Source organism: Manacus candei, unplaced genomic scaffold, assembly GCF_025592945.1.
Source record: "Manacus candei isolate 608988 ecotype Guabito, Panama unplaced genomic scaffold, ASM2559294v1 h1tg000057l, whole genome shotgun sequence".
NCBI classification, from domain to species: domain Eukaryota; kingdom Metazoa; phylum Chordata; class Aves; order Passeriformes; family Pipridae; genus Manacus; species Manacus candei.
Window position 1 is genome coordinate 12,132,873 of NW_026138105.1, and position 19,102 is coordinate 12,151,974.

General features: G+C 43.6%; 1 protein-coding gene across 7 annotated transcripts in view; it reads left to right on the plus strand.

Moving 5' to 3' along the window:
* The first annotated feature begins 670 nt into the window (after nt 1–670).
* ZBTB46 (zinc finger and BTB domain containing 46) overlaps nt 671–19,102 on the plus strand; it is a 50,751-nt gene continuing 32,319 nt past the window's right edge. Inside the window, exons 1-5 of one of the 7 annotated variants that reach the window (XM_051802871.1) lie at nt 672–1,214; nt 1,334–1,543; nt 7,804–7,931; nt 9,660–9,799; nt 16,464–17,433. In XM_051802871.1, the coding sequence (XP_051658831.1) occupies nt 9,746–9,799; nt 16,464–17,433 (1,024 nt within the window). In that variant the 5' untranslated portion in view covers nt 672–1,214; nt 1,334–1,543; nt 7,804–7,931; nt 9,660–9,745. Of the gene's footprint in view, nt 1,215–1,333; nt 1,544–7,803; nt 7,932–9,659; nt 9,800–16,463; nt 17,434–19,102 lie in introns of all 7 variants that reach the window. The other 6 variants (XM_051802869.1, XM_051802872.1, XM_051802870.1 and 3 more) reach the window with 6 other exon arrangements.

Consider the following 19,102-nt stretch of genomic DNA (forward strand, 5'->3'; position numbering starts at 1 on the left):
CGGGGGGGGCTCCGAGCGCCGCAGGGGCAGCACTTGATTTTGTATTATTTTATATGATTTTTATTTCGGGGCGGCGTTGTGTGAAATACACCTCAGCGCGTAAAAGAGGGGAAAAGTGGTTTGGTTTGGTTTGGTTTGGTTTCCCCCCTGCAAGGTGCCGAGGCGGCCCCGCTCCCACACGAGCCCTTGGGGCTGAGGGGACGCGCCCCGCTGGGGGAAAGGGGGGGGGGGGGCACAGCCGGCTCTCCCGGGGTTGGGCGCACCTGCCGGCGGCAGGGGACGCCCGTGGAGCCGCAGAAGGGCCGTAGCGGGGGTAGGGCCGGGATGGGAAGCGGGATGAGGGCCGGGATGGGAAGGGGCAAGGGGAGCGCTCCCGGGGTCCCCTCGCCCCCTCCTCAACGCGGCCCCCGCGCCGTCCCGGCGTGCCCCGCGCGCCGCGCGCCCCCGCCCTCCCTCACTTCCGGTGTCCGGCAGTGGCAGCGCCGCCGGCGGCGCCCCCCGCTCCCCCGGCGCAAGGGGAGGGGGCGTGGCCGCTGGGCGGGGCTCAGAGCCCCACCGCCGCCCAATCACCACCCGCCGCTGGGCGGGAGTGGGCGGGGACAGCGCCGGCACGCGCCGCGCGGCTCCGCCCCCCCTCCCCGCTTTCTCCCCCCCTCCTCCCGCCGCGGGCTCGCGCCCCGCGCGCCCGAGGGAGCGTCGGGAGCGCGCCCGGGCGCCCCCCCCCACTCTTCCCCCCCCTCCGCCGGGTTCTCCCCCCACACACCACCCCCCTCCTCCGCCCTCCGCCCCCCTCTCCCCCCCTTCCCCTTCCCCTCCCCACCCGGGAGGAGAGGCACGGAGTGACCGACGGAGCCACCGCTCCGGCCGCTCCGACACCCCGCTCTCCTCCATGGGGCTCAGGTAAGCGCGTCGCCCCCCGCCCCCCGGGGCGAGCGGGGGTCGCCATGGCCGCCCCCACACCCCTACACACGGAGGGGCGGCGGGGAGCCCCCCCCGCCGCTCCCGCACCGCCGCCCCCGGTGTTATCCCCGTTATTATCCCCACTGGTTATCCCCGTTTTTTTATCCTTATCCCCGTTTCCATCCCCGTTATTCCCACCCGCCCCCTCCTCCTCCTCCTCCTCCTCCCCGGTCGCGCCCTGCCCCGCCGAGGGGGGCACGGAGCCTTCTTTGGGACGCGGTGTCCTATTTGGTGTGGGTGGATGGCTTAACTTGGTAAGTGCCGGGTTTAACCCCCCTCCCCCGGCCCTCCCCTCCCCTCGCTCCTCCGCCCGCCCCCCCGTCCCTTCCCCCCCCCCCCCCTCCCCGTAACCTCCAAAAGGGGAATTTTCCAGCTGGTAATTTCTGCTGCGTCAACACCCAGCTCAAGGGAGAGGAGAAGAGACAAGGGGGCATTTTAACAGCAGCTCCACTTGCGGATAGCCAGCCTCAATCCCGGCTCCAGCATTAAAACCCTTTCCGCCCCCTAAAAACCAGCATCCGTGCAAGTTGGACCAAGAGTTTGTCAGGAGTGTGGTTCAAAACTGCTTGGAAAAAGGGATGAGGTAATAATACTGGTGAAGCATGTTGTATTTCTCTCTTTCTGCCTGTCTCTCTTTCTCTTTCTCCCTCTCCTCTCCTCTTTTTTTTTTTTTTTTTTTTTTTTTAAGCCAGGCCTGTTTTGGGTTATTGTCTCCCCCTAAAGCCAGACATAGATCGCCTGGCCTTGCCTCCATTTTAATTGCAGGCTGAAATGGGGGAAGTGACCCTCTTCAAAAAAAAGAAATACAAAAAACCCCAACAAACAAACGAAAAAAAAAACCTTGGAAAAAAAATAATGCTGTTCCTTTGGGGGGATATAGGTTATTTTTTATAAGGCTGTAACAAGTGCAAAAGTGGCTGGAAATGTTTTCTGTCATGCTGGGAAACTAGTGAGGTGTCCTCTCCCCTCCCCAGAAAAAAGTGCTGGTAAAATTTGGCGGAGGGGAGAAGGAGAGGTGCTGGGAAAAGCAGGGGTTGTGCTGCTGGATTGCCTTTGTGTCTCTGTAAATAGACATGTCAGTTCCCAAAGTAATACAAGTAGTGTCTGATAACTCAATCCCAGATGACAAATAGAGAATGGAGCAGATTTTCAGGACTGTAATAGTGGGAGGATTTCTCTTTTGAAACGGAGGGGAAAAAAAATGTTGGTACCTCCTGAGGAGGTTCTTCCCCAGCGCGTTATTGTGAAGCGGAGCGTTAGGATGGAATCCGGAGACGTAAACCCATATTTATTTGTTTTTACACCTGACCAGGGAAAGATAAACAAAGGAGAGTTTAACAGCTCTTTAATGAATTCCTCATGCTTTTTATTTTGCAATCCCAATGATTCATTTGGCAAGCCTTGCAGGACCGGATTATTATCAGCATTGTTTAAAGCCATGCTAATTAGGAGATGTGTTTAGCAAACAGTGGTATTGTAGACACCTGTACCAAAGTTCTTGCGTGCATTTTAATTGCATCACTGGTATCATTTTTAGCATTTAGTCACTGTAATACAGATCTAGGTCTCAGTTCGTGGACTCGATCAAGTGTTTATTACAAGTGTGGGTTCTCTGTGTGCACAGAGCAGCCCTTCTACTAATGCATTAAATGTGTTTTCTCAAAAAGGACAGGGAGTATTTTTTCCTTTTTTTATTTTTATTTTCCTGTGGGGATTCAAAGAAAAAGCAGTGCTGACCAAGAAGAGTGGGAAAAACACAATTTTGAGGAGGAAGCTTGCTGTGACTGGATAGCTCTTTCACTTTAATCGATACCTTGCTTGAACACTGTGTGTTTTTGTAGCCTCTTTTAATTGAAAATAAAATTTTACTTTCCCCTTCTAAACTCCATCTAGCTTCTCTCGCTGTTTGTCAAGTTTTATATTTTGAAATCCTCAGTGATGGAAAAAAATGGGTGGAGTGTATTATTAGTCACAATATTTTCAACATGCGGTGAGGAATTGCTGCTTTGAGGTGTTTTTTGGGAGCCGGCAGGGAACGGGCAGAGGAGCTGGAGGGAGAACCAGGGGACAGGATTTCAGGGGGCTCCTAAACACACATGGCTGAAGAATATTCTGTGGTTTGCTACGTTCATGGGATAACTGCAACTGAAATAGAAAACGAATCTTTTGGTTTTGATGCAGCGTGTCCAGGAGGGGGAAACTCACTCACAGCGAAACTTCTCTCGCGGTTGTTTTCATAGACTGTGTGTTCGCCCTGATGGAACTGAGTCAATTTTAGTGTGGTACCAAAAACGGGGTATTCTAGTAACTCTTAACGTTAAGATGTTTATTCATGTGCTTTAAATGCTGCTCCATTCTGGAGTGTGGAGGATTGAGCCTTTGAAAACATGACCTGTACTCGGGGTTCTCGGAGGCTGGAGAAAATGGGCCACTTTCTCCCCGTGGTCTTTGTTTTCTGGGACAGTTGTACAACAGTGGAAATGTTCCTCACAAGAGGATTTTTTTTTTTTTTTTAATTTTAATATCTGGAAGTGCTTAGAGGAAAACCAGTTTAGCAGCCCCCCCCCACCCCAGCAGCCCTTTCTGTCAAAAGGAAAAATGCCTCATGTTTGGAAGGTCTGTTATTTGCCTGCATTTCCTCCGGTGATGTGTTGTGTTGCTGTGAGGTTGAGGGAATTCTTTTCGTCTTTGCTATCCACTTGTGTGGATTTTTTTTTTTTTAATTTTTTTTGTTTTGTTTTTAGATCCGTGTTTTTGAAGTTTCTAAGCAAAGTTTCCTGTCCTCCCAGCAGCTCAGAGCAGGCTGACACCCAATCCAAACTGCCACTGCCTGCTTTCAGGGCAGGAATTATTTCATAAACAGCTCAACCTTTCCCAGGACATTTTTCCCTTCGTGTTCTTGCCGGGTTTACTGGCTGCTCCAGAGAACTCTGTAACGCTCCCCAGACTCCCCCTAAATTGGTAAAAACCATTCATAGGGGTTTTCCATGCTCCTGTGTGCTCAGTTTAATGGGCAAACAGAAGGGCAGAGAGAGGGCTTAGTTTAAGTCTTTGAAGAGCTACCTGCAGTTGTAATGGTTATCCCACATGTCCCCTGTAATTCCCAGGAGCCAGCGGTTTCTGCCCATTCCTGGCTGTGAGCATTACCCTGGAAAATTCTAATGCTTCGCACAGAAGGATTCATTCCCTGTTTATATTTCGAGTCTGACTCGAGTATTCTGAAGTGTGGAGCTCACCTGTGTTTTCTGTGGGAGATATTTGAAACTTAAAATGTATTAATAGTTAAAGGGAGCGTGCCGTGGGCTGTCTGCAGATACCAGGGGTCACGTTAGGAGAGAGCACGAGGACTGACTGCGGCTGAGAGGCAGAGGGAGGAATTCAGTCTGTGGGAAGTCCTGTGATCCCCCTCCACGCCTAAAACATCTCCGTGAAAGGTTTTCTGATATTTGGTCAAGCACAATGGCAGTCAGGACTCCAGTGTTAGAATTTGTTGCTTCAAAACTTCACTTACTCCCTCCTGAGGACTTTTTGTATGTTTGTGTTGCAGCCCCCTTAAATACGTCCTTCAGTGGTTGGTTTTCTCACTTCCCTCTGGATCTGGATGAGAAACAAAAGCCTGTATCACTTCGTGCAGGACTTTCACTTGAGATGCAGGAGGGGAGAATCTCAACTTCCCTAAACAGTTCAATAGTTTTCTGGTTTGTGCTGCCTTGGTGTATTTGGATGCACTAGAATGCCCAGTTTGGAGGAATGGCTTCTCCTTGGGACTGGTTCCCCATCCTGTAGCCGTTGATTGAACGTGCTGGTGTGGAACTGCTTGTTGTCAGTCTCACCTCCTGTGAAACAGGGGTGCCAGGGTTTACTCAGCTCTCCCAAAACATGTTCTGTTTTATTGTTGAAAAATTGTGCTAGAAGTGCTTATTCTTCATAAAGGCAAATCAGTGTGAAGTCCTCACTGGATTCCCTCTGGGATGTGGTGGAGTCCAGAGGCTCATGGTTGGGGTTTGACATCCCTTACCAAGTCAGCTGTGGTGCAGTTATTTTCTGAACAGTTGCTTTAACTTTCTTTCATACCCATACATTTAGGAAACATCAGACTGCTGTTGAGACACTGGCTTGAAATAGTTTCCGAGTGCTCTGCAGGCAGGGTGAGATCCTTGACAGCCATTCTAATGAGATGGAAATGTGTCCCACTTGGCAGTGCTCAGGTTAGAGCTGAAACTCACCTTTTTACCTTGCTTTTTGGGGATGTGGCTGACTTCTGTTCCAGCCCACACAGTGGTGATCCTGCCCTGTTGCTCACTTGACTCGTGTACGTGCTGGGGAAGAAAAACATCCCGCAAATGCTGGAAGTTGCCCTGCATTTGCTTTATTGTAAACCTGAGTTGGGGTCTCCTGCAATGGAGGGAGGCACTGAGGCATCAGAAATACTCTACAGACACATCTACGAGCTTGTGTGTGGAATAAAATAAACCTGGTAACGAGAATGTTGGTGTGTGTCAGGACCTTACCTTGACCAAGGACCCTACTTAGAATGAGTGAGTAGGGTTTGGCATATTAAGGAATGTGTTTGTACCTCTGTATACTGAAATACCCAGTCATCTTTCCTGATTATTTCCCCATTGAATGTTGAACAAACTGCTTATTCCATCCAAGTGAGTTTGCTTCCTGGTATTTCTCACTTCTGGAGAAGAGCTCTGCATAAAGTTGATGTTTCAGGTGGTTGGCTTGTTCTCTCTGAGGAAAGAGTTAAACAAAATTTGCACCTTTTGTGCTAATACAGCATCAGAGGAAATACCTTCTTGACTACTGCTCAGATCATGCCCTGAAACAGAAGAATCAATGGTCTGTATTAGCCATCAGTTACTTAAAATACCCAAACCCAACTAATTTAAGTGCCAATGAACGAAGTAGTCAGGGTGCAGTTGCTCCTAACAGTCCTGCCACTATAGTGTTGGAGAATGAGGTGGTGGCTAAATATAAAACCAGCTTTTTGACTTCCTCCTTGTTACCACTGTGTCCTTCTTGGCTTGACTCCACTTCTTTTTTTTTTCTTTTTTTTTTTTTTTAATAGTAGTTGATCAAATCTGGATTATGAGATTTGTGCTAAAAAGTAAAACAGGATCCTTACCCAAGGCCCTGAGGGCTTGTACCACAAATTACACAAACAGGAGTGGGTCGTTCTCAAAGCACCTCATATGTTGTCTTTGGGTTTGCACTGGTTGACTTTTTTTTTACTCTTAGATTATTCGTGACTCCTTTTGTGTCTCTTAGGTGATCTTTCAGTTCCTCCTGCTGCTTTACTTCTCTTTAAAAATCACCTCATGATTCTTTCTCCTTTGGCTCCCTCTGTTTTTACGTACTGAGTTTGGGAACTTTGGCAAAGATCCCCTAATTAAAAAGCCAAAAACCAATGAGAAAGTTTAGGGGAAACCATTCTTCAGGGCAATTCCCAGTGTGATAAGTTTAGAGTTCTCTAAACCTTTTTTTTTTTTTTTAAGGTCCTTTTTATCTTGTTTTTTAGCTAATAGATGCACAAGGGCAGAGTCTTTTGCTTAGATTTCTTTTGTGACCTTAAAGTAGAAGCTTAGGATCTTTAGGAGTTAATGGCACTTGGACAGGTAAGTGTCATGTGAGCCACAGACACTGAGATTTTTTTCAGATTGTTTTTTAATCTTCACTGTTAGAGTAGAAGATATATCTGTAGCTAGATTCTTTTTTTTTTAATTTTACCAGACTTCTCAAACCTGGTTCCTTGTAAAGCACTTGCTTTTTAAGCCCTGGATGGCTCTGCCATGTTGCTTTTGTGTTCTGCAAAGTCTGTGGCGTGGGTAGTGTTGGATCTGTCCTTCTCTTGGTGCAACGAGATGAGAGAGAATGGACATCAAAAACAGGGGAATGATTTGAGCAAGTGTTGCTGTGCTGTGATGGAGAGGGGATGGACAGGCAGGCACGTGGACAGAGGTGGAAGCTATGGGGAAACAAATAAGGGGAATGCAAAGTGCAGTGAAAATATTACTGCAAGTAAGCAGCTGGAACTAGAAGCACACACCTGTACCCTGTGGGAAAGGTGAATCCTGTCATATTAGCAAGTTGTTACCCTTAGGAATATTGTATTTCAGGCTGCACAGCTTTTACAGGCATGGAAAATAAAACTTCCTTCTGCATTCTGTTAGGTATTTGCATCTTTGAGGGTTTTCTTCTTTCAAAGCTTGTACATGTTTGTAAGAGGAGCAAAGTGCTTTCCTTGCTACCTTTGTGGATGCTCTGTAACATGCAGGTCATGCTGGCCTTTGAATACTGTGGTTCAGTAGAGTTGGATGGGAATAAAAGTCAGATCTCTTACTTTTGTATGTGGGCACATGGTTTTTCTGTAACCTTAGGCAAATATTTTGGTTTGGAGGGGAATCACTGTAACCATGAGGTGAGATTAATACTAACCCCATTTCAAGTGTGTGGGTGGCAGGGGTCACAGAAACATTAACTGAAACTTTGATGTCATCTGAGACAATGTTAAAATGGTTTGAAATCATTACATAAAGTACCATTTTTTTAGAGTGACTTTTCCAAAGCACTTCTGTCCGGAAACATAGTCAGAAGTTGTTAATAATCTTCAAATTGATGTGTTAAACTCTTCAAGTTAACACAAGGGCTAAATCATTTTCCCTGTATGCTTCATTATAGAAATACATCAGAATATTTCTTGTTGAAATGGCAAACAGTGTTGTAAATGGGCAGTTATTTTAACTGTTGCTCGTAATTATGTGACACTCAAGGGCTTTGTATTGAGTTAAAGTTCAGATTCTAATTTTTGCCTCCTATTCTTTCCATTCCCAAACACAGGACATCTGATGAACCTTTTGGAGCTTGTTACCAGAGACCATTCTCCTCTCTTCATTGAATCATGCACTGCCCAGCTGTGAAACATCGCGACATTTATTTTGGCTAACAGGAAACACTTTTAAATATCGGTAAGTTCTCAGCATTTAAAGATATTTTTGTCATGTGGTGTGGGAAAGAGAAAGAGGAGCTGGAGATAACATTGTCATGGGGGCTGACAGTTCTTTATAAAGCTTGACTTTACATTCATAACAAGGGGTCATTTAGAAATCTTAGCCAGCTGCAAAAGTTGGAAGAAATACCTCTGGGCTGTTCTTCTGCTCCTTCCCTGTGGCAGAGGTGCCTCCATTAATCGTGGTCACTCGGTTCTCATCTGTTTGATCAGAAGAGGAAAACAACTGCAGAGCTCAAAGCAAGGAGAAAAACTGCAGAGCAGTTCAGAATAGTGTAGGCTCAGCTTTGCCATTCTTGCCAGTCTGTTCTGGCTCCCCCTGTGCCCTGGGACAGAGGTGTAAATGAGAGTTTTAACAGTAACAGCCCTAAGTCCAAGTGAAAATAAGTATTCCTGTTACCCTGTGCTAACAGAGTAATTTCCCAAGTGTCTGGGTTGGTCTGGCTCCCTCACTGCCCCACTTTGTTTTTTCTTAACTGTCTAAATAACAGGACTAAAAAGAGCTGGCCAAAACAATTGCTATGGAGAAGCAATCAGAATTAGAGAAAGGCAAGACTTGGCTGTCTGAAATAGAAATTGAGAACAAAGTCACTGGTGTTTGCTTCAATTGGGTCATATTTGTTTTCAGGATTTTCGGTTCTGTTTGCCGTAAGAATGCTTGGATTTTCCTTATTGCTTCATTTGTTTATTAGATATTTTATTTCACCTTCTATAATGACATTAGTTTGTGTTGGAAAAGCTTTCTTAATTTTTATCTTCTGATGTTTTCTTTCACAATCTGTTACTACAGAAGGTCAGTTTTGAAATCAGCAGTATTGATTTATAGCTTATTTTCATTAAGAGAGCTAATCTGTGTATTGAAGATGTTTGAAATGCAGAGATCAAAAAAGTCTTTGTCGTGGCTATCAGCATAAAACTTTAAATAAAACCTACTCAGAAGTTTAAGTTGGAAGTTAAATATTGCCAGTATGTGCTATTCTGAAAAAAGTAAAGTTTGTTTTGTATAAGAAAGATAGGTGTGCAAGATGATAATGTTAGTGGATGTGTCCTCACAGACAAAAGCCTTGGTGTAGATGAACTATTCCTATTCCTAGTAGCTTGTAACTGTAAATAGGATTTATCTGAGAAGTCTCTCTGTGAGTGTGCCTTTCACATATACTGAAGTACCTGTATTTTACACAGAATTTTAAAAATCTTAGGATGGTTTGGTCTCTTATCCCAGAATGATGTCAACCAGTAGAACTTTACAAGAGGAAATTCTCCTGAGTATTCCACTGCAAACTACTTTCAGGAGCTGTAGTGGAGCTTTTTAACCTCAGTATTTCATAGGTCAGGTAAGGTGAGTCTCTTTAAAGAGTCATTAAAGTGAGAATGTTTTGAAAAGCTCCCAAACAGGAAACCCTGTTGTTCAAGGGTTTGTTTGAAGTTTTAGTAGCTAAAATTAGACTTTTTGTTCCCATACATTTAAGAAATAACTCCTACTTATATTGTTACTAAATGGTAGCCAGGCTTTAATTACCTGCAGTGTATTGATATGATTGGAGTTAACTTTTCTGGGGTTCATGGAGTCATAAATAGGGATGTTATAACTGTGAGTTTGGAGGGAAGGGACCTCAAAATGCCTCACCATTCAGTAATCTTGTAGTTTAATGCTAATAATTTCCTCTGGTTTTGCTTTTTGTCGTAGTTCTGTCTTTCTCCTACAAGAGTTCACTCCAGTGCTGTCAGAAGGTCACGGAACAGGGCACTACCTGTGCTGCCCTGGGGCTGTTGATGTCCTCAGCTGTTGTAGGAGAAACACTAGACCTGGAACCCAGTTTGTTACTGGTAAGAAGTAATTGTTTTGGATTTTATTTATTTATTTTTTTATTTTATTTATTTATTTAATTTATTTATTTAATATTACGGTTCATATGTTTCCTCTAACAAAATCAGTAAATATCTCTCCACTGCTTTTTACTTTTAAGAACAATATAGCAAAATATGCACCTCTGATCTTTTTTTTTTTTTTCCCCCTAATATTTTTAACTTTACAGTTTCCAAGTTTCTAATTTCCCTCCATCCAAAATACGGAGGTTAACAGTTTTCATTTAGATCTCATTTTCGGTCCTGGTTTTCTCTTAAAATTCTTCATGCACTGTCAGAGCCAATGAAGGTTAATAAATGGATTTTTCTTCGATTCCTGCAAAAATCCTGTGTTTTGGTTGCATTTTTCTGGTGCCAGCTACTGCACAGGTTGGCCCTGTAACTTCAGGTGGATGGTTTGACAGGTCAAAGGCCACAGCCAAGTCTCTGGTTTAGAGTTTTGGAGTAGAGGGTGAAATGTTAAATGATGGCTCCCTGTTATTTTAAGCTGTGCTATTGGAGTTAGATTTTGCTTGTGGTTCGTGTTTGGACTGTGCTTTAATGAAATACTAGAAGTGTGTAGTGTTCTGTCCTACTGTTTGAACTTTACTTTTGGGCTTTCTGGATTATATCTATGCAGAGATTCTAAGCTGAGATGTTGTTTTAATGCTCTGGATGATGGGGCAGTGTTGACTTGAAGTTGGAAAAATTTTAGTGAATCCTCATCAGGCTGATGTTAATTAAATAATACGTGTACACTGACAGTTGAGTGAGCCGGTTCAAATTTCATAATAAAAATTGAATTAGTATTTTCCTTTAAGTTTACTGAAAATCATTTGCTTCCCAAGTTCTTGCCTTTTCTGTACCTCTGTAGTATTTCTCAAGCTAAATGATGAAACTTTTTTTTTTCTTTTTTTCTTCCTGTGACTCCTAACCCATAGGGCTGAACGTGCACTGTTGGGCTCTAATTAAACGTTCTCATCCCTGGTCACTGGGGAAAAGTGGTAACTGTTGTTTGCATGAAACCCTGAGCTGTGAGTAACCTCTCTGACCCAAGGGTCTGCTTTGGTCTGTTTACAAACATCTGCCTGTTTCTCTTTGAATTCAGAGTTGTGGTCGGAATGACCAACTTAAACAAGGGGTGATGGGTTTCAGGAATCAGAGTAGGGCAGGAGACTTGGGTTTTTGGCAGCTGTTCGTTTTCATAAGATGTTACTTACATCTATTTTGAACAAAGCTGAACATATGAGTATAATCTGGGGTTATCTAGTGTCAAGAAATTAAAACTCCTCTAGAACTGTGTGCTTCCTCAAACGCACTTGGGAGAAAACTCTGCACTTGTGGAGATTTGTGCTTGTAAAGCTCTCGAGCAGAGTCTTTGCAGGCAGTGACCATCCATTAATACCCTGAGTCTTCTTTTCCTCTCATTTACCAGAAAAAGTGGTAGGTACTGTCCTTTGCAGTTGCTAAGGTTACCTTGAGGGGTTTTGTTCCCATTCTTTTCAGCACGGGGCACATGGAGAGGAGGAATCCCGTGTGTTTCTGTTGTCTTTAATTGGATAAAAGTGAAACTTCCATACACACTGTGTCTTGTTGTGCAAGGAAGCATTTCAAGCCCAATCTCACCTTACAGAGCTCCTTTGCAGAGGAATTTAAAAAATGTTGGAATGTCTTGGGAGTGGATACAGGGACAGGACACAGGGGAGGCAGAGAAGTGGGGTGTGTTTGTTGGTTTTTTACATAATAAACCATTGGAGTGAATTTGAGTTCTTCCTTAATCTGTTTTTACTTTTCTCTGAAGGGAGAGGGGGGAAGAAACAACACATTTTTGGTTAAATTCCAGTTGGCATATTTTCTCCAGGGAGCAGTGTGGTGGAGGAGTGCACTAGTGAGTATTTTGGTACTCTGTAACTTGGGTCCTTGGTATTAAGGGTAGAAACACATTTAGAAAATTGTAATGGACAAACTGTCATGTAGTTTAAATCTTCAGCTCACTTATATTCTGAGAGAGGAAAAAGTAAACAAACAAATGAATCCTAACAGCAGCAACCCCCCCAAAAAACTCTCCAGGCCTCTCTTTTTTTTTTTTTTTTTCCCCTGTTTTCTTTCTGAGTGAAGGAAGTTTATTTTTGGCCCCACTGTTGCCCAGGGGACTGCTCTGTAGAAGACTTTGTGTGTACTTCACTTCTTGACTGTGACTTTTTGTCAAAATTCAAGTAATACACTGAGATATAGATGCAACAAATTTGTACCCCTTAATTTTACTGGTGTTAAGATTTTGGTCAGGAGACTTATTCTGATTATGCTGAGAGGTATGGCCTTGTAAGTATTGCTGGTTACTTTTCTTAAAACCTTTCCATTGGGAAGTGAGGTTTGTGTCTATTTAAACTCTTAACTATGTCATCAGGTGATACTTTCATGTTTAAGTAACTGTACTGATAGTGCAAAATAAGGCACTTTCATAGATGCTCTATTTGTAGAACTAGATTCATTCTAGCTAGGGTTAAAGATTATGTAAATTATAAATGGTTTATTTAAGACCAGCTTTTTTGATGTGAAAAATAAAAGGTAGGCCTGTATCCTGACAGAAATTTAATGGCAGTGGCTATTAAATCTGTTCACACTGTGTTCTTTTTGCTGTTACATGCAAGAGTTTGTTTAGGGACAATTTTTTTTGTTGTCGTTTTTGGGAAAGCAATAGACTTGAATTACTGTAGTGTCTATGCATTGGCTTATGAAGAAAGCCTGATATGCTACAATTTATTTTGTGGAAAACCTTCAGATGAGCTTTCATGGTTCGTTGGCTTCCTGGAGAGCTGTGTTGTGGTCATGTGCTGCCATGGCAGGACCAGCCCTAAAGAACTGTAGTAGGTGCTCAATTTAGAAGCCCTTCAGTGTAGTAAAAAGACCTGAGATAAAACAAAAAATACATCATTGGTCTTTGAGGTCTGTTTCTAAGAAAACTCCACAGCTTATTCCTTCTTAGCTGTGCTTCCACTAGAAATTTGAATGGTACAGCTTTTCTGAAGAAATCTTTCCACAGCATTTTTTAAGTGGAGATAAATATCATTACCAGAAAAAGAGAAAAAAAACCCCTAAACCAGCAACAAGCCACAAAACAGCATGTAAAATTGGAACACAAGAGCACGGGGTTTTAAAGCTTCCTGAATTTTTAACTACTAGCAAATTGCCTTAAATTTAACTTGGATTAATTCCCTAGTGATCCTTGACATTAAATGGATGCTCTGGTTTGACATGGGTGGACAGAAAACTAATTAATTCCTCTGAATTTAAGGCATATTTAATTTTCTCCCCCAAAGACCTCTCATTTAAAAGGTACAATGCCTGTGACAGATGCTGAATGTGGAGTGATGTGTGTAAGGTGGCAGACCTTCCATCAGGGGAAAATCAAGACATCTACAAGAATAATTCCTGACTTGGAAAATGTTAAACTTTATTGATTACACTGAACGTGGGAGAATCCACATCATCACTTGCTTACTTGAAAGTGTTGTGATGTGCCCACCTCACTGGCCAGTAGGGAATCTTGAATAGATTTGTTTGTGTCTGGTAAAATTTCCCTGATATCTTTTCTGTGATATCTTATCTCCTGCTTCCTAAAGAGATGAGCAAGTACTTCATCCATAAGTAGCACTAAATTAGTCAGTCTCTGAACTTCAAGCTGGTCCAGTCTAAACCAAAGGTAGCAAGAAAAAAATATTTTAAAATCTGTGTTTCTGCCATAGGCAGCTTTAAAAAAGGACAAGGAGTATCTGAAGTGGACTGTTATCAGTGAGGTGGGAACCCAACCCACTGCACTAAGCTCAATAAATGAAATAGCAAAGAAATAAAATCTCAAGGAATTTATATAATTTCCAGGTGAAGAACATTGAAGAAGAAAAGCTCTTGTTGCATAAATTCCCAAGAACAGGTGGTGATGTTGACAAATACTCCTGACGCTATTCTGTATGAAATTGAGGAAGAGAAAATTATCCTTGCAGGAGATTTCCCTCTTCCCCCCCCCCAGTTCCAGGGAGGGTTTTTTTTGGAATATGGATTTTGATATCCATGAAGGTACAGTAAAAGGAAATTCCATATCCAAAATATTCTGATGGCTTCCTGATTGTATCCTGTGTGAGGTTTTCTTGCATCTCCCTCTGAATCGTGTGGATATGGCAGCTGTTGGAGACAGGACTGATGATGGACAACTCACTTTATCCTATGTGGCAATTCATATTTCCTGAGGGGACAAAGCTGACTCTTCAACTCCTAAAAGTAGATGCAGTAGTGGTTTCTGGAATAAAGACAAAACTGAGCTGTCATTCTGCCTTACGAGGCGGTTCTCTCCAACACGGAGATGTTGGGAAGCTGTGGCAGCCACCTCCAGAGCCTGGGTTAGAGAGCTGCTGTGCTGGCTGGTGCCATCACAACCTTTTCAGGTCAAACACCTGAAAAATCCGTGGGGTTTTTTTTCCCCCCATGCTCCCTGACTCTGATTCTTTGTTTGGTTTTCATTGATTTATTTCAGTTATTTGAGATGGAGATGGTGTCTGTGTGAGGATTTGGTTTGAGGTCTCTAGGCAGATTTCTGTGGTAAATAGGTGTTGCTCAGTGTACAGCTGTAATGTTCTTGACCTCTTCCAGTTCAAATAAGAAAAAAATAAAAATTGGTTTCTCTGTGCATTCTATGCTTAATTCTGCAGAAAAGCTGCACTGTTTTGAATTTGGTGAACACCAGTTCAGGCTATTTGTGTTGCAGGAAGATGGTCCTTCCTCTCTCGAGGGAAGTAAGTGCTTCTGAGTGATCAGGGACCAGCTGGTCATGCAAATCAGCATTTCCAAGGCTGCAGAGAGGCAGCTCCATCCTTGCAGAACTGGGGGAGGCTTGGAGCAGTCTTGCATAACTTGAACTTTTGAGTCATCAGGTGACTCTCTCGAAGGTCCCATCTCCCGTTTGTTCTGTGGGCTGGGAGGTGCTTTTCTGGCCAGCAGTGTTGACTAAACTGCAGCTGTTTTGCTCCTGGTGATGATAATCATAGGACAGGGTAGGAGAAGGGGGCAGGAGGCTTATGGGTCTGTATTCCACAGTACAGGAAACACACTTGGATGTGTCAGGATACTTCCTGAATCACGGCTGTCCTAGAATTGTGAGCCAATTTGAGCAGATGGGACTGAATTTGTGTGTGAACTCGATGGATGTTAGAAACGTGCTCCAGGCTCTCATCAGCCTCCTTAATGCCAGTGTTTGTATTGAACCGTGTCTGCTTCAAGACTCTTAAGACCTCAGAGATTTCAGTTTTATAAGTAACAACCAGTAGCCTAAATCCAGGCTTCTGGATGTGTGTGCCTGCCCATAATAACATTTGGAACTGGGTCCAATTTTACAGTTGTGTGTTGACATGTGGACCCTCATATCAATTCTACAGTTGAAACTTCTTATATTGGAACAACTGTAAGTTTTTGAGAGAAAGGGGTAAGATATCTTTCACCTCGGTGCTCTTAATTAGTTGGACCATTAAACCACTGTGACACGATGTATAAATCTAGATAATAATTTCCCAAAAAGTGGTGTAAGAGAAAGAAAATGGCAGAATTGAATGCCAAGGAATTTGTAAAGCTGTGTCAGCAAACTATGGAGTTGCAAAGGTAATAACTGGGTAACATTCAGTCTGAAAATCCTAAGACTGCTTATTACTGTCAATATATACACATTTAGGACCTTTTTTCCTGTTTTGGCGTGTAAGAGGATAATTTGGAGCATAACTTGCAAGATACATTGCTGCTGGCACTAATACCTTTTTTTTTTTTTTTTGATAATACTGCCAAATTTTATGAGAGGCGATCAAAGACCCTGTGAATTTTTCTCAGCTTTGTTATGTTGGTCCTTTCTTTAGGGGATCATGAGAATTTCTCTCCCCGATATCTCAGGGTGGCTGTGGGGTAAACTTGGAGATGTAAAGCCGAGGAAATAGCATGTTTGTTGCAAAGTAAAAAATCTTGTGCCTGTAAGTAGTTAAGCTTCAAATAACATTAATTTCATAGTTGTGATGTATTTCCAGTTTAGTTTGGGTGGGGACTTAAAATTTAGTGATCTGTGGTCTTGGATTTGCCTGACTTTTAAACCATATTTATAGCCCCTCCACAGCAGTATAAACAGGAGAAATGCTGGATTCAATTGGCTTTTGCTGTGTGAGGATCTCAGCTATTCAGTGTACTACAAATCATGCTTGTTCCCTTGAGGACATTGTGTTAAAGGGTGCTCTTCAATAGTCTTGCCTCCATCAGTGTGATTTCAATTTTACCAAACTCAGGGTAAAAACTGACAGCTGTTGTACCCTGGTAACTTCAGGTTTCCTTAAGAGTCTGTAGTGATTTAAAGAAATGTTTCTCTGGGATGTTACGAACCACAGGAGGATTGGCTTCAAACCTAGTTCTTCTTAACATAAATTGCTTGAAGTGTGGTCAAAGTGAGCTGCATCGTGTCAGTGGATGTGCAGTTGCAGGCAGTAGCTGTATTTGTGACATTCTTTCCTCATGAACCTGTTGCTTAATTTGGCGTCGCTCGGGGTTTGTCTCAGCCTTCGGAAAACACATTTGTGAGCTCATCGTGGATTTTTGTAATACTGTCATTTCCTTCCCCGTGCAGGACTTGTGGAAGAGGAAACATAAAGATTTCCAGATGAATAACCGAAAGGAAGATATGGAGATTGCTTCCCACTACCGTCACCTGCTGCGGGAGCTGAACGAGCAGCGGCAGCACGGCATCCTCTGCGACGTCTGCATCATCGTGGAGGGCAAGATCTTCAAGGCTCACAAGAACGTCCTCCTGGGCAGCAGCCGCTACTTCAAGACTCTGTACTGCCAGGTGCAGAAAACCTCTGACCAGGCCACAGTCACCCACCTGGACATTGTCACCGCACAGGGCTTCAAGGCAATCATTGACTTCATGTATTCCGCGCACCTGGCGCTGACCAGCCGCAACGTCATCGAGGTGATGTCGGCTGCCAGCTACCTGCAGATGACAGACATCGTGCAGGCCTGTCACAACTTCATCAAAGCTGCTCTGGACATCAGCATAAAGTCTGATGCCTCTGAGGACCTCGTTGATTATGAGCTGGGAGCCCCTTCCAGCAGCAGCACGGACGCTTTGATTTCGGCGGTGGTGGCTGGCAGGAGCATATCTCCGTGGTTGGCTCGGAGAACCAGCCCGGCAAACTCCTCTGGAGACTCAGCTATTGCCAGCTGCCACGAAGGAGGGAGTAGTTATGGAAAAGAGGATCAAGAGCCAAAAACAGACAGCCACGAGGACATTTCGTCCCAGTCTCTCTGGGCCAGTGACATGGGCTATGGGTCTTTACGTATCAAAGAGGAACAGGTTTCACCGTCGCATTATGGAGGGGGTGAGCTTCATTCTGCCAAGGATAGTGCAATACAGACTGGGTTCTCGGAGCAAGGAGTGGGGGAGGGCTGGCAGCCCACGGGGCGCAGGAAGAACAGGAAAAACAAAGAAACTGTGCGGCACATTACGCAGCAAGTGGAGGACGACAGCAGGGCAAACTCCCCGGTGCTGCCTTTTTCACCTGCCTCGGGATGGCCATACAGCAGTCGAGACCCAAGTAAGTCATTCCTCCAGTTTTTGGGGCTGAAATTAAAAAGTGTTGAGTTCATTAGATCTGTTTATGGTGTGATCTTATCAGTGCCTGAATTACAAGCCTGACAGTAGAAGCTTGCGTTGCCAGCAATTCAGAAGCACCGAGTGCTGCACGGTTCGGTCAGGAGCCGCAGTGTCACGGGCTGGTTCTCCTGTAAAACCAGAAGTTGGGTTTTGTTTTGGGCTTGAACGGCCTAAATCACCCCCAAAACACCTCTATGATTGTTGGAATTAGTGAGAGGAAAGGTTGGAATTTATTTTAGCAGGTGTGCAAACTGATGTCAGGGTTGAAGAATTTTCCTTCACGCAGTGTGTTGATGATGTAATTACACCACACACAGGTGTAATTTAGTCCTACTGATTCCATCTCCAGAACTTCCTGATGTTCAGGTGTCACTTTCTCTGGGGTGAGAAAACCACCATAGCTCATTGCTGGTAATGGCAGGGTCAGTGTTTGGTAACTCTTAAGAATAATGTGCTTTTTCTGAGGCGCTGCTGTGGCTTCAAATGTGTTTTGATGTGTGACCACTTGTGGTCTGAGATCAGTGGCTGCTGTAAAGTGTGTAGCCAGTGAAAAAAATGTTTTCTTGACTTCCTTTGAATCTTCAGCAGTTATTTGTCTGTCTCATGATAATTGTCCTACTTGATTCATTGATCAGTCACAATTAATAGATCCTAGAATGCTACTGAACCAGGAGTTTGGTGTTTTTTCCTAGGGACTTTAAGGAAATGTGGGATTTAACTTTCTCAAGTTGACTTGAAGAACTTAGTCCATGCTGTGAGGTAGCCTGTGTTTCATTGCATACCAGAACCCAAGTCAGCCAGGAGAAGGGTGTGTGAGATTGTAGACTTTTATGATGCCAAATTTGGATGAAAAAAGCAATATAAAGAGTACTAAAAGTCTTAAGAGTCTTTATGGGCTGAAAAAAGAGGTTTAGGCTGCTTACATTCTGGAGTTTAAATGTGGTTTTCATTGAACGAGTAACTCTGCAAATGTCTTGAGATTTATTATGTTTTATGGTTATCTGCTGCAGCAAGCTTGCATGTAATTATTCTAATTAGCTGATGATAAAATCTAAACAATGTCAGTTAGAAGAAAAATGCAAGATAATTTAAGATAAGAGTGATTTATGATGAATCTTGTTTTTATAATGCATGCATTTTAGGCTTGTTCTGAGTTAAGACTCAGCCTGGATTGCCTGGTGTGCTGTTCTCATGCAACTGTTTTTCATTTTTCATGGCATCCCATAAAAACAACTCAATCACTTGTACTCTCTGAGGGGTGTGGGCTTGGGACAGTACCTGGAATGAACCAGACATGGAGTGACTGCAGAAACAGAACTGCAGCTCTGATCCTCCTGGAGACTTGTTACAGATTGGACATCTTTACTGAAAACAGTGCAAAATAGAAGACACTGTATTACTGGAAGCTGAACGAAGCGTAGATTATTTAATTCCTAATTGTTAAGGAATTAAATTGCAGTGGCTGTTTGCAGATGAGAGGAAGATGGCTCAGGGGCTTGACTCAGCATGGTGCTGAGACAGCACGTCAGCAGGCACATCGAATTATTTGTTCCAAATCTTGTCTTAAATGAGGTTTCCAATAAAAGAGGTGGTTCCAGTGGTGGGAAGGG